This window comes from Zootoca vivipara, chromosome 5, assembly GCF_965207765.1.
Source record: "Zootoca vivipara chromosome 5, rZooViv2.hap1.1, whole genome shotgun sequence".
In the NCBI taxonomy this organism is placed as follows: Eukaryota; Metazoa; Chordata; class Lepidosauria; order Squamata; family Lacertidae; genus Zootoca; species Zootoca vivipara.
Window position 1 is genome coordinate 32279635 of NC_142588.1, and position 14624 is coordinate 32294258.

The 14624-nt window shown below is 42.9% G+C and overlaps 1 protein-coding gene across 1 annotated transcript; it reads left to right on the forward strand.

The window, feature by feature from the left end:
• The first annotated feature begins 111 nt into the window (after window positions 1–111).
• Window positions 112–14624, forward strand: LOC118096277 (lipase member M). The gene is made up of 10 exons (XM_035137859.3): window positions 112–433; window positions 2878–2986; window positions 5706–5799; window positions 6594–6792; window positions 7832–7941; window positions 8506–8642; window positions 11987–12133; window positions 12854–12925; window positions 13176–13241; window positions 13851–14624. Exons 1-10 carry the CDS (start codon window positions 420–422, stop codon window positions 14076–14078), a joined length of 1176 nt encoding a protein of 391 aa, XP_034993750.2. The 5' UTR covers window positions 112–419; the 3' UTR covers window positions 14079–14624.

Below are 14624 nucleotides of genomic sequence, written 5' to 3' on the forward strand. Positions count from 1 at the left end.
TGAAACAAGCATTGCATATTAAACTGGTTATACCTGACTTTTTTATGACAATCTGTCAAATCTGACTGTGGGAAACTATTCATATGTACTTTAAATGTTTCCCTACAGCAGTCAGTATTTCTTTACATCTGTGCATGGAGAATCGATTGGCCTTTTTCGGTCTTTATTTTGTCTTTTGGGACAATGAATTTTTTTTAAGGCATTGGAGATTTTTAGGTTTCTGCTCCTCTTGCAGCTCTCCAGAGCCTAAATATTATAGTCAGTATATACATTTAATAATTTGTATTTGTACTTGTATTTGGATTTGTTTTTGGCATCCGTCTGTCTAGATAATTTAAGAGCGCACTATCAGGAGTGAAGTCAAACTGCTGGAGAGTTAAAGCACCTGCTGTGGCTGTAGAGACAGATACAGGAGAGACATGTTTTATTACAGGTATGGCAGATGAAGGCGTCCGATTCTATTGCAGCAGATGCACTGTGGTTTTTCTTCTCTCTGCGCTCCTCTAATTGTCATTTTCCCCTCTGGTCACTGCTGTGGATACATAACATGACTGTCTGTCTCCAGGGTTTGTAGGGAGCAGCTCTTGTCTGGTTTAAAACACAAGCCCTTTCCGTCATGTAAAACAGAAATAAAGATAATGGGGGTAAATGGTTTTGGGAATACTTGTGTTATATGTGATTATTAACAATCATTTGTTATATTTAATTGAGCCCTGAAGAAAATTCCCTTCTCTAACAAGGCAGACTGCAGCTTAATATTCACTTCTCTGAAAAATGAGAGTTTATGTGTAGTGACAGTTCCCATTTCTCTGCTTTTCTGTAAAGTTTTCATTCTTCAATAACTTGGAATAAAGGGCATTACTGTTATTTTGAATCCAGTGGAAATGTCAGTCACCTGCAGAACTTTAATTCTAACATGCGTAAGCATGAGCATTCATAGACTGAAATCCTCTCTTTATAGATTGGCAAGTCAAATGGAAAAGAAAATGTTCTGAAGAGCTCAGATGCATTGTTTATTTATTGCATGATACAAATGAAGCTACTCGTTTATTGCACAGAATAGAAACATTTACCCTCTGAAGTACACGTCTGGAAGTTCATAGGGAGGAAAAGGTGCCTGGGTGAGTGATTAGGAGGAAAGAAACTGCAGAGGAAATAAAGGGTTAAAGTGGTACCCACCTTCACTGCACCTTCACTCTCAATTAGATCATCCCAAAATGATTTTTTAAAACTACTTCACTTTCAGGAAACTATGTTGGGAAAACAGGAGTTGTGGAAACAAAATAAAAAAATTCCTTCTTTTTTAAAAATTAAAAATAAACTTTATTGAGATTAAAATGCATATACAGAATCTGGACACCTCATCAAAATAAAACATTAAACAAAACAAAACAACACTAACGAAACACTGATGATAAATAATATTGATTAACCAAATGACTAAATGATGAAATAATAATTACAGAATACAGACAGAAAATTTAGAAGACAAAAAATTAAACCCAAATATGTAAAAATCATAATAAATAATAATAAATAATAAATAAATCATATGTAAATCATAGATGAATCATATCTAAATGTAAATACACACACACACACACACACACACATCATATATAAATCATATTTTTTCATTCCTCCTGACTACATATATATACAACAACCAAAAAAAGTAACAAAACAAAAAAGAACTATTTTTTCCCTTACTTTACACCCCTCCCCCTCTTCTCCCTTTAAAATTGACTTCCAGTCACCCTTTACTCTGGTCTTTTTGTTTTTTTATTGTGTTTTTTACACATACTTTCCTCCTCTCTTCTTCTTTTGTTTCTATTTTGTGCCTTTCATATATCCGCTAAAAGATTTGTTTTTTCTATTTGTTTTTTTATATTGTTTAAATGAACTCCAATTTTTTCCCAAATTTTCTTTTACACCTTTTGCCCTTCCCGCTCTAATTGTTAAATTTTGATAATTTATCAATTTTCCCACCCAATCCTCTTTTTTCGGTACTATTTTACCTTTCCAATTCCTTCAGTAGCACCTTAAAGACCAACTAAGTTTTTATTTTGGTTTGAGCTTTCGTGTGGAAGTTGCCTTGGGGGGCAATTAAAATGCAAAAAGAAACGCATGCTCCCTGAGCAGAAGAGAGTGGAGCTCTAGCTGCTTGTGATTTGAGCAAACTGCATCTGTGAATGAAGCCTAAGGCCAGGCACCCCCAAACGTCGGCCCTCCAGATGTTTTGGACTACAATTCCCATCTTCCCCAACCACTGGTCCTCTTAGCTAGGGATCATGGGAGTTGTAGGCCAAAACATCTGGAGGGGCGCAGTTTGGGGATGCCTGCCTAAGACTGTGTCAAGACGGTGTTCCCTCTTCACAGTAACACTCCAGTACACTCAGCGTGATATTTGCAGTCTTTATTACATATATAAAAAAGAACAGCTATAGTTCAAAATCATGTGTCCGAACCTGTACAGTCAGATTCGGGGAGGGGCTTCTTTCGATTCCGGCGTCAACAAAGTAGACGTGGAAACCTCGCGAGACGTCTTTGATCTTTATGTTCCCCCCCACTTTCTGAGTCTGAACTTCCTTCTCCAGGCTCTGGTGGGTTATAGGGCTCCTCACCATCTCTGACCCCCTGCTCTGCCTGACTGCTCTCTGCCCCCTGTTCTGCTTCATGCGTCATTTCCCTGTCTTCCTCTTCTGACAATTCCTGCTCAGAACCCTCCCCTGATGAAGCAGTGTGTTCTGGCTCTTCCCTGACAGACTGCCATGTCACACGACTGGCTCATGTTCAGCAGCTTTTCAACTAAAATGTAGGTCCGTTTCATCACTAAAAGAAAAAAAGGTTTCTCTAAAATATTCAGTTGTTTTTCAGGTGTTCCAGGATGTGGCTGCTGGTTATCATGATGGTTGTACAAGGCACTGTGAATCCAGTAGAGTCCACGAGCAAAACAGAAGTGAATCCTGAAGTATATATGAATATTGTAAGTTAAGCTCTTGAGACAAAGCAGCACTATAGCAGTGTTAGTGGTGGCTTTGCCCTGGTTCACATGCAGTGGTGAAAAGTGGGAGCAAATCTTCCCATCAGGCAGCTGACCGTCACAGTAATCTGGGCCATCTAAAGAGGTGCCTGACTATGTGACCCCCCCAATTAAACTGATTCTTTCACTCTCTTTCATGGGGAAAAATTCACATATTTTGACTTAGTAGGATCTGAAGGGCCCAGGTCATGGTGAAGCTATTCTGGTGCCTTCCCTGACCAAACAGGGAAACTTGGGCCATGCTATTTTTATTCAAGAATACTGAAGAACTGTCAGCAATGTTCAATATGCATAAAATATAATGTTTATACACATTGAAGTCTGCAAATGAAAACTTTTACAAAAGGTTTTTTTTCAAATTAGACAGGCTTGCATTAGGCAAGAGAGGTTTGTCTCTAGGTAAATGCGGCGAGGAAAGTGTTTAGGCTGACTGACAGGGCCATCTCCAGCAGGTTGGGTGCCCTGGCGCTGAGGTGCAGAGATTGCTCTGGCACCCCCGCCCCCGCCCTCGCAGCGTGCAGCATGGCTTCCGCGCGGCTTTGCCACACAGCGCCCCCTTGCCTGCCCAGCATCCTGGCGCCCTGCGCCACCGGGAGTACACCTAGAGCCGGGCCTGCTGACTGATTATTCATCCTGAAAACCAAGCAATCTTTCATAGGAGGAAGGTCAATCTTGAGAACTCAGTGTCCACACTGATTAACATGCAAATTGCTTAGCATCTATCTATGGGACCAGAGACAGGAAAGTTTATTGAACTGTATTAAAGACCCAAAAGAAGACGGGACCACATTGATTGCTGGTTTAACAGCAATGCACTGCTTTGTGTTTTGTAATGTTTATTTGGAACTATTTCAAGATTTTTTCCAGTAAAACTTTGGAACTCATTTTTGTGTTGGAAAGCAAATTCATTTATACTCTGCACAAGGTCCATATCAGGAATTCCACGTTCCGCAACTCTAACAAACAGTGCTTATGCAATCATTCCCATAACTCTTTGATTCTTAGAAATGGCTGAGTCTTCCTGAAGACTTTCTACATCCAAATAGATTTAAGAATATGCTATGACAGAAGGCCTCTTCAAGTGTTTCGCCTGAACATGCAAATGCAAAATGTGTGCCTGAAGGTGGCGTTGCTTCCACTTCTGGCTTCCCTGTGTTGAGCAGGTCTGAATGTAACTTACTTACAACTGCCTTACCAGCTTCCTCGGTATTTGGGACTCTGTGTTATCAGGGGTCACTTTTGTGAAGAAGTTTCTAAACAAGTGCCTCTGCTAGCCCCTTCTGACATGATAACCTCTCTGGAACATAGCTGCCAAGTTTTCCCTTTTCTCGCGAGGAAGCCTATTCAGCATAAGGGAAAATCCCTTTTAAAAAGGGATAACTTGGCAGCTATGCTCTGGAAGCACACAATTTGATTCATTAGATATATATTGCTCTACACTTTAAAATGTTTCAGAGCAATTTACACTGTAAAGGTAAAAGTAAAGGGACCCCTGACGATTAAGTCCAGTCGCAGACAACTCTGGGATTGCAGCGCTCATCTCGCTTTACTGGCCGAGGGAGCTGGCGTTTGTCCACAGACAGCTTCCGGGTCATGTGGTCAGCATGACAAAGCTGCTTCTGGCGAAACCAGAGCAGCGCACGGAAACACTGTTTACCTTCCCGCCAGAGTGGTACCTATTTATCTACTTGCACTTTGACGTGCTTTCTTACTGCTAGGTGGGACCGAGCAACGGGAGCTTACCCGGTCGCGGGGATTCGAACCGCCGACCTACTGATCGGCAAGCTCTAGGCTCTGTGATTTAGACCACAGTGCCACCCATGTCCTTAATTTACACTGTAAAGGTAAAAGGTAAAGGGACCCCTGACCATTAGGTCTAGTCGTGACCGACTCTGGGGTTGCACGCTCATCTCGCATTATTGGCCGAGGGAGCCGGCGTATAGCTTCCAGGTCATGTGGCCAGCATGACAAAGCCGCTTCTGGCAAACCAGAGCAGCACATGGAAACGCCGTTTACCTTCCCGCTGTAGCGGTTCCTATTTATCTACTTGCATTTTTGACGTGCTTTCGAACTGCTAGGTTGGCAGGAGCTGGGACCAAGCAACGGGAGCTCACCCCGTCACAGGGATTCGAACCGCCGACCTTCTGATCAGCAAGCCCTAGGCTCAGTGGTTTAACCACAGCACCACCTGTACCTCATATTAAAACAAGATCTTTATTTTTTGAGCCACGACTCTCTGTTTGCTGCTCCTCATTTGGTGGTCTTCATTCACTTGGAAGATGCCTTCTCATGGCCACCCAGTGGGTAAGTACATACAGTGGAACCTTGGTTCTTGAACGGCGTAGTTGGTGAACAAATAGCCCCCCAAATGCCGAAAACCCAGAAATAAGTGTTCCGGTTTTCGAACGTTTTTCAGAAGTCAAATGTCTGATGTGGCTTCCGCTTGAATGCAGGAAGCTCTTCCAGCCAATTGGAAGCCGCACCTTGGTTTTCGAATGGTTTTGGGACTCGAATGGACTTCTGGAACAGATTAAGTTCGAGAACCAAGGATCCACTGTATTTGTTCCCATGAACAATTCAACAGACCAAACTCGACTCATAGGAAAGTCAGGACAAAATTCATTTCGTCACACCAACATTAGGGTTTTTCTAATCCCTGTAGAGTGAAAAAATCCGGTACTGGGGGTATCCTTCTGAAGAATACGAAGTTATTACAAAGGATGGCTACTTCCTGAGCCTAAACAGAATTCCAGGAGGTAAACTTGAGGGGAAAAGTCGATTGTAGTAGAGGAAATAAAGGCTGCCTCTTTGCACACTAGCCATCTTCTTTTCTCCTAAAAGGGCACAGTTTGGGCCAATAAGGAAAGAAACACCCCATATGTGCAGTGCAACAACACTGTTCCTGGCAGAGACCTTCAGTGTCTACAACTGCCTCGTTAGGGAAGGCCTACTGAAAAGAGTTGCTGTGCTTATTAGGCCTGGCACTCCTGAGCTGGTCCTGTTTCTTCTAATAAAGCCTTAACTTCACTCCTTGTGATTAATTGCTGGTTCCCTCTGGCTCCCTCCTGACAGTGTGTTTGGTACTGAACAGGCAGCCTGGAGGACCAACAGTGGAGGACGGACTGATAGACAACCAGTCCTGTGAGCGATTGGCTAGAATGCTGATAAAAGTCATGAGACTCTGAATTGTGTTTGATGCGTAATGCCAAATGAAACAACCATGTAATGCAGATGTGACTAAAACTACATTTGCTGTAATTTCCTCTTCTATAAAGCTGCCAAAACTATTTATGAGATGGGGGAAAGCTGCTGAGGGCACTCTGATTTGGATCAAATAATTTTGGGGTGGATAATGCGTGTATACCCCCCCCCTCTCACACACATACATACACAGTGCCTGTCTTCCATTCCAGGAAAAGAAAACCTAGCACTCTTAGAGACTAGCCCCCTAATTCCCATACATTTTAGCCACTGCACTCTGCACTCTTAGTATGAGCATTATGAGTGGCATTATAGAGGTTTAAATTTCTGAAGCTTTTTCATTTTTCAGGCTCAAAAGCTGCTATATTGCTGGTTCATGGTTTGACCTTGGAAGGCAGCGACTGGATAGCAAATCCGCCTCATCAGAGCCTGGGTTTCATACTAGCAGATGCCGGATATGATGTCTGGATTGGAAACAACAGGGGAAACTCTTGGTCGAGAAGACACCAATCCCTTACCATTGAAGAAGAAGCATTTTGGGATTTCAGGTAAGCTCAGAAAAGGCTGGAATTCAGCACTCAGGGGACTGTTGCGTTTTTCTCCCTTTGAAGATCTCCCCTGCATGAAATAACTCAACAAGGTATACTTGATGGTTTGAGAGTGAAATCAATATGAGATAAAGTTTAATAATTTTATATATATGCAAAATGTTTTTCAACAGTTCACAAGGACATAAAATTCCAGCATTGAACACACTCTGGAAATGAAAGGGAACTCAGCCCAGTCCATCACTGACTGGCAACACCTCTCCAGAATTTTAGAGATAATAATAATACGTAATAATTTATTATTTATACCCCGCCCATCTGGCTGGGTTTCCCCAGCTACTCTGGGCGGCTTCCAACCGAATATTAAAAACAGTACATCATCAAACATTAAAAACTTCCCTAAACAGGGCTGCCTTCAGTTGTCTTCTGAGTATCCCAGAAATAATTGAGGGTGGCAGGATTGATCCTGGGAAATTGCAGGTGCTTGATTCCTTGGTGCGTCCCTGGAAAATTATATGCAGAGTTTTGGTCACAGTTTTGAGAGTGGGTCAAAGGTCAGAAGAACCCCAGCTCCATCATGGCACTGTCTCAATCTAAGTTGCATCTCCCACAGGTGAATTTAAAGAAAGACTCCTGGTCCTGAATAGTTTGATCCTAAGCATATTTACTCAGAAGTAGTGATGGGTGAACTACTCTTGACTTGATTGAGAATTTGGCTGAGCAAAAGAGCTTGACTTTTTTTTTGGAGGGAATGCCCCTCTGAAAACTCTCACACTGCTAATGATGTCACCAGATATGTGATGAGGTTGGTGATGGTATAAATGGATACTTACCTCCTGGCAGAATTACTCCAGGATTGTAACCATAAACTGTTTTCATTCAGCTTGAAACCAAATGTTCCTGGAGAATATTCTCTTTTTGTACATATTTATCAGAATATCATTTTATCTTCTTACCTTCTCTTCGCTAAAGTAACCAGTGCACGTGAGCATAGCATAGCACACACACTTAATTATTATGGATGTCTCCTGATTTGCAGTTTTCATGAAATGGGCATCTATGACCTTCCTGCCATGACAGACTTTATTCTGCAGAAAACCGGACGGGATAAAATCTACTGTGGTGGCCATGCTCAGGGATCCACCATAGGTATGTCAAGCATAAAGGTTGGCATTTAGCTGTGAAAAAGACCTGTGTAGTCTGTGACTGTATTCTATGCTGCCCCCCACTCAGGGGCAGTAGAAATGCAGGGGAACACATGTCAGGGGTGCTTTATCCAAGAATCAGATTAGCTGAAAAGGCTGGGTGCTGAACTTCCTCCTGGCTGCTTGAGGAAAGCAAATATTGGCCTGGTCATCACATTTACTGTTGCACAACACACACCTATTGCATTGTTTTACCTACTTGTACTCGGAGACTCAAAAACCACCATAAAGGTGGTTTGTACAGACTGCAGGGCCTTAGCAATATTTCCAGTTTTGCCATTTACCTTCTTTCCTTTCATCTGCATAACAGGTAGGTACACTCCAATCAGCAGCACTAGGCATCTAGATTCTAGAAAATTGCCCAATCTAATTCTATATACACACTGGTTGATAATTTAAATTACTAATTTGATTACAAGTTTTTGACTGTAAATACTGATTTGCTTTGCACACCCTCCTTTCCCCGTTAAAAGAATGCTAAATGGAATTTCTCATCTTTTCCTCCCAGCTTTGGTTGCATTTTCTGTAATCCCTCAAATGTCTGAAAAAATAAAGATGTTTTTTGTCATGGGGCCAGCATACACACTCCACTTCAGTATTAGTCCCATTATACAACTGCTGCGTATGCCTAGCACATTGCTCAAGGTATGTGTAAAAGGGTCGTTTTCTTATTATCATGTAGGGTTTACAAGATCAGTAATGTCAAGTGTTACATTCTTATCCAAGTTTCATAGGAAAATAAAAATAAACAAGCAAGGCTAGCTTTTGCGGGGGGAAACAAAACTAAATTCATTTACTTTTTGTCATGGATGCCATCTCTGGGGCACCGGGTGCCAAGGCACCCACTAAATGTTCTCTGTGGGTACCCTGCCAGGCAACCCAATGTGTTGCATGCTGCAGTGGGGCGCTCTGTCGGGCCCTCCCACTGCAGGGGTAATGTGTGACATCATGCGCATGTGCTGGGCACTAACAATGTTGGGTGCAACCTGGTATACCTGTTTGTTTTTTTCAATGTGAGTAGTTTTGTGACCAAAACAAATTTCTCTTTAAATACCCCAACCCTCCCCGAATAAATAAAGACACAAGACACGGTGAGTAAGGTTAATGGGCATAAAAGGCCACAACTTTATTGATTACGGATGCAGAGAGGTATTGGCTTAGGCATTGGATCTAACCGACTATACCCGACTCCAGCCTGTTGTGCTGGCAGCTTGTGAAGGGTTAACCACCATTGGGTGAGCCCTGTGATGCAGATCAACTAGGAACTCATGCTGGGGCCACCAATAGGGGGCGTGCCTTAGGCCCTCACCTACCACGGCTTTGGACTTGGCCACGCCCCTGGACTCCTTAAGGGAGCACCCCTCAGCATTTTGGGGGAGGTGATGGCAGCAAACTCCGCCCCCCACCTGTAACCTTTCTGAGATAATCCAATGCCTAACTGCCAAAACCAAAATTTTGACAAGTTGCTATGAGGTAGGCGAAAACCACAAGGTTAGAGCCAATTTGCCAGGTGGGAAAATTCCTACCAGGCCCCTCAACGGCAACCAACCGAGGTCCATAGCAATGTCAAAAGGAGAGACCTGCCTAGAGGGAGGGTGGGCGGGAGAAACCGGAGCAGCTGGGGGCAGGCACAAAGAGGCTGAGCCCTGGCCGCACGCTTGCTTTAAGGCAGCAAGCCATGCCCTGGGACGTCCGGATTGGACACGCCGGAGAGCGCTGTGCCCGGGGCCCAGCCTATGGTTGGAGGGATGGCAACCATCCCCCCCAGCACGTGAAGGGCTTCTGGGTGCCTGCAACCTCCCTTCCTGCTATGCCGGAAGGGACTTTGTCGAAAATGCATACACCCCTAGAAAAAAAAATCCAAAAGCATTGTCCTAAAGGATTTTTGGGAAATCGGTATTACAGACACATCTTAGCAGGAAAACTTAAAAGAGAAATTCAAGTTTTAGAATACCCTTAACTTTTAGACATTTATTAAGTTAAGAATGGTTGTGGCAACTTTTCATGGTGTATTTGTGTTTTGGGTGTGTGTGTATATGTATATGTGTACAGTATTTGTATATGTATATGTACACACATATATACGTATGGGTCTACGTATGCTTATACATATACATATACAGTGGAACCTCGGTTTACGAACACCTCGGTTTACAAATTTTCGGTTTACGAACGCCGTGGACCCATGGGAAAGTTCGCTTCAGTTTATGAACGCTTCAGTTTATGAACAGACTTCTGGAACCAATTACACCCATGCTTCGGGTTAAGTACGCTTCAGGTTGAGTACTCCGCGGACCCGTCTGGAATGGATTAATCCACTTTCCATTACTTTCAATGGGAAAGTTCGCTTCAGTTTATGAACAGACTTCCGGAACCAATTGTGTTCATAAACCGAGGTACCACTGTACATGTAATAACTGAAAATGATCCTTTTAGAGTTGAAATGTAAACTGAAAATGAACTTGCACACAAGTTTCTGTGGAAGGTAGCATATAAACTAAGTCAGTCATTTGATTTCAAAGAGCACAAACTCTAGCAGTTCACATGGGTTAAGAACATAAGAAGAGCCTTAATATATCAAAACTTTAGACTCTCTCGAGTCTAGTGGTCAACCAGATGCCCATGAGAAACCTGCAAGCAGGACCTGAGGGCAGTAGTTCTCCCCACACTTGGGATTCCCAACAACTGGTACAGTGGTACATCGGTTCTCGGACATCTCCCTTCGGGTTTAGGAACGCCAAAAACCCCAAAATAAATACTTCCATTTTCAAATGCGCCTTGGAAGTCGAACTGCTTCCAGTGAGTGCTTTTCAATTTTCTCAATCGCTTTTGCAGCCAGCCCTTTGTGCCTCAGTTTTCGAACGTTTTGGAACTTGAATGGTCTTCTGGAACGGATTACGTTCAAGAGCCGAAGTACCACTGTATTCTGGGCACACTGTCTCTGCCACTGGAGGCAGAACAGAGCAGGAAGCTTGTCAGAGATATAGTGGGACCATGGAAATAGCAGGGTGCAAAGGATCCACTCATCTCCCCTCTACATACACACACACACACACTGGAATGATGCTAAGGGGAAAGCATATGGATATAATAATGGGCCACAACTTTATTTAATTTACAGGGAACTGTAATAAGCAGAAGTTGTTTAACTCCACCCTTGCAGCAGAGCAAGATCTAAGAGGGCACATCTCCCACTGTCTAGCTTACCATACATAGCATCATACAATCATAGAATCATAGAGTTGGAAGAGACTTCCAATGGTCATCTAGTCCAACCCACTGCAATGCAGGAGAGTCTACAACCTCCAGACGGAGACTTCTCCAATGTCGACCATGGGCAATTGCCTTCCATCCTGTCTCCAAGCACCAGATCAGTCAATTGGCTGATATCTCGTTCTTACTTGCTTATGCCAATGACATATCTGACTGCCTCATTTCATCCTAGCTTAGATGTGATGTCACCAAGAGTAGTTCGCCTCCCACATTCCTTTGAGCCAACTGGCTGTGAGAGGGTGATTGACTAAATAACTCTTCACCATTAAGATGCCTCAGGCCATGTAGCCTAGCTCTCAACCCTTCATTGTCCACACTGAACCTGCCAGAAGAGGGAGCTAGCTCAGATTTCGCTTTCCTACCTACCCATCCGCAGGAGAATACATAGAATGAGTTGGGTTATTATCAAAGCATGGGTTATTGTTGTGAGTTGCTTTGGAAGCCTTCACAACTGAAAGCTGGCCCATAAATATAGCAGAATCATAGAGATGGAAGAGACCCTGAGTGTCACCAACCCAACTCCTGGAATGTGGGAATTAAGTAAATAAAATTAGTACTTATGTAAATAATGCATTTGATCAAGTCAGGACAGCAAAATCTGTAATCCTGGTTAATATTATAATATGAACAATATTATTGTACAGATCAGAACACATCTGTTGCTGTATTCGGAAATATACTGGTTCACTATGAAAAGAATCTATGGATTTTTACAGATTATATTTGGCACGAAAGAATTCTGCCTGCTGAGTCCCAAACTCAAAGAACTTTTGGCTCCAAAGTGCAGCTGCCGACCGGTTGATATAATCTGCAAACAAGCTCTTTTACTTATCAGTGGATTCAACGAGAAAAATCTAAATGAGGTATTTATGTGTGCTTCAGGTAAATATCCCCCTACTCTACACTTTTCTATTCACACTGCTCAAAAAGGCTTAATTCAAGCAATGAAAATACTTAATATGGAAAGCATCAGGAAAACTCTCCAGCACTAATAATAAAAATGATTATTTTGAGTGCTTGGTTTCAATGTAAAGAAGTTACAAAGTTGAGCTTGAGGTGTGCGGATTTTAACCTGCTGGAAAATAAGACCATTTTCAAGAGTTTGTCTGACGTGGCTTCTGCAAAGTCAAAGGTTGGATGTGTCACTGGCCTCTGAATCACTGTGAACTCCAAGTTAAGAAGGATTGACTTGTGATTTCTTAAAGGAGTGCCAGTTACCTATCTATACATGCATTCATTGAGCCATCAGTAATACACTTGAGCAACTAATAGAATAGCACTTGGCTCCTTTTGATCAGCACAGCACTGCTCCCTCCTTAGCTTATCCCAGGAAGCCATGCTACACATGCGCAAAAGACTATGTCTCCATACACACCAAAACTTTAAAGCTCATACAAAGCAAGCACCAAAGAACCTGGGAGCTGTAGTTTAAGGACGCTGGAAATTGCAGGTCTAGGGGGATGATTTTTGTATGGTCTTTCAAAGCCTGGTATGCACACAGTTGCAGACACCGATTATTGCAGGTTGTGGTGCAAAAATGTCCTCTGAAGTGGAAGGAGATTTAAATGCACCTTTTCTTTCAGAGCCGTACTGATGTGTACACATCAATATTCCCGGATTATACTTCTGTGAAAAATATCATCCACTGGAACCAGGTACAGTTAGGAAAATGAAAAACATCTGTTGTGCATTCTCTACCTACAATAGTGCAACATAATATTTTTTTGTTTAAATACAAGGAAGCTGCACTTGAGCCCTGAGCCTGAGGTTCCTTACCTCTGATATAGAGCAATAATTGTGGAATACTCTTCTTAAGTTGTTTCCTCTCCTGATAATCTCTGCTTTGATATCTTGGCGAGAAGCACACATGCTCACACAACTGTGGTGTTATGTTTCATTTTCTAGTCTGGTAGAACTGGGGAATTCAGATACTTCGATTATGGCCCAAAGAACATAGATAAGTACAATCAGGTATGTATGTTTTTGCTTGGATTGGATAAGGATGTCTAGGAAAGGTCTGGTTCCAGCAGCGGCGGAGCAAGCCGATTGGGCGCCTGGGGCGGCATGCATGCCCTGTGCCCAGGGGCGGGGTGAGCTGGGGCAGGACGCTCTGTGGGGCCTCCAAGGAGTCTGCCTGCCTTCTCCCACTCAGCCGTCCTGCAGCTGGGTGAGAAAGGCAGTGGGTGGACTGTTTGGGGCAGCGTGGAGCCTGTGGGTGCCCAAGCCACCGCATCACTCCCAGGAGAGACACGTGGCTCAGGCGCATGGCAGGGCCTCCCCAGTGTGTGCCGCCCGGCATTTTGTCACCCCCACTGTACCCTCCCATCCTCCGCCCCGGGTTCCAGTGTCCTACGTTGCACACGTGTTCTAATTATCTTCATTCGCAAGTTCCACCTCTGAAATTTTCCAACCAAAAATAGTAGTTGGCTGGTATAGTAATACTTCCACGAGGGTCTTCAGCTTTGCTGGGAGTGCACAGCTGGGAATCCCTTGAATTAGAGTTTAGAAATTCTAAATTCACTTTAGGTTACATTTCAGCAGCATCTGTAGTTTATTCTTGTTTTTTCTTCTTTTTCACAGACAACTCCACCCTTCTACAGGATAGAAGAGATCACAGTCCCAATTGCGATGTGGAGCGGAGGACAAGACTGGATTTGCAGGCCAAAGGAAGTTGCGCAATTGCGGTCTCGAATCCCTCACCTTGTTCACTATAAGGAGTATCCAGACTGGAACCACTGGGACTTCATTTGGGGCATTGATGCTCATCAGAGGATGTACATGGAAATCCTTGACCTGATGCAGAAATAGCTGTGGGATTTCTCTTTTGTTGTGCAGGGCTTTTCTTCAATACAGGGTCTTGCATACTGCTGCATTATGGAATTTATTTATTGCAAATTTAACCTGCACAGCAAATTTTAATTAAGGTTTAATTGGAAAACCAGAGAATTGTTGTTTTATGTTAATTAAAAGCAACCTCCCCCATATTTTTAAGAAGGTCTAAGGCCCATAGCTACCAAGTTATCCCTTTTTAAAAGGGATTTTCCCTTATGCTGAATAGGCTTCCTCGCGAGAAAAGGGAAAACTTGGCAGCTATGCTAAGGCCATGTGCAAGGAGAAGACTCTTCAAGGTCCAAACACATATGGGCAAACCATTTGGAATGCAGCTTTTGTCAACAATATGTTTCAAGGCTTTGGAAAATAGCATCTGTGTTCATGTGAGATAATGCTTTGTTTGTATGGAAATGTTGCAAAAGCATAAAAGATTGAGTCATTATTGCATATGCTATGGCTTTTGGCAATAGATTGGATGTAGTTCAATTTTTTTGCACACAAATATTAAAGAAATATAAGTTC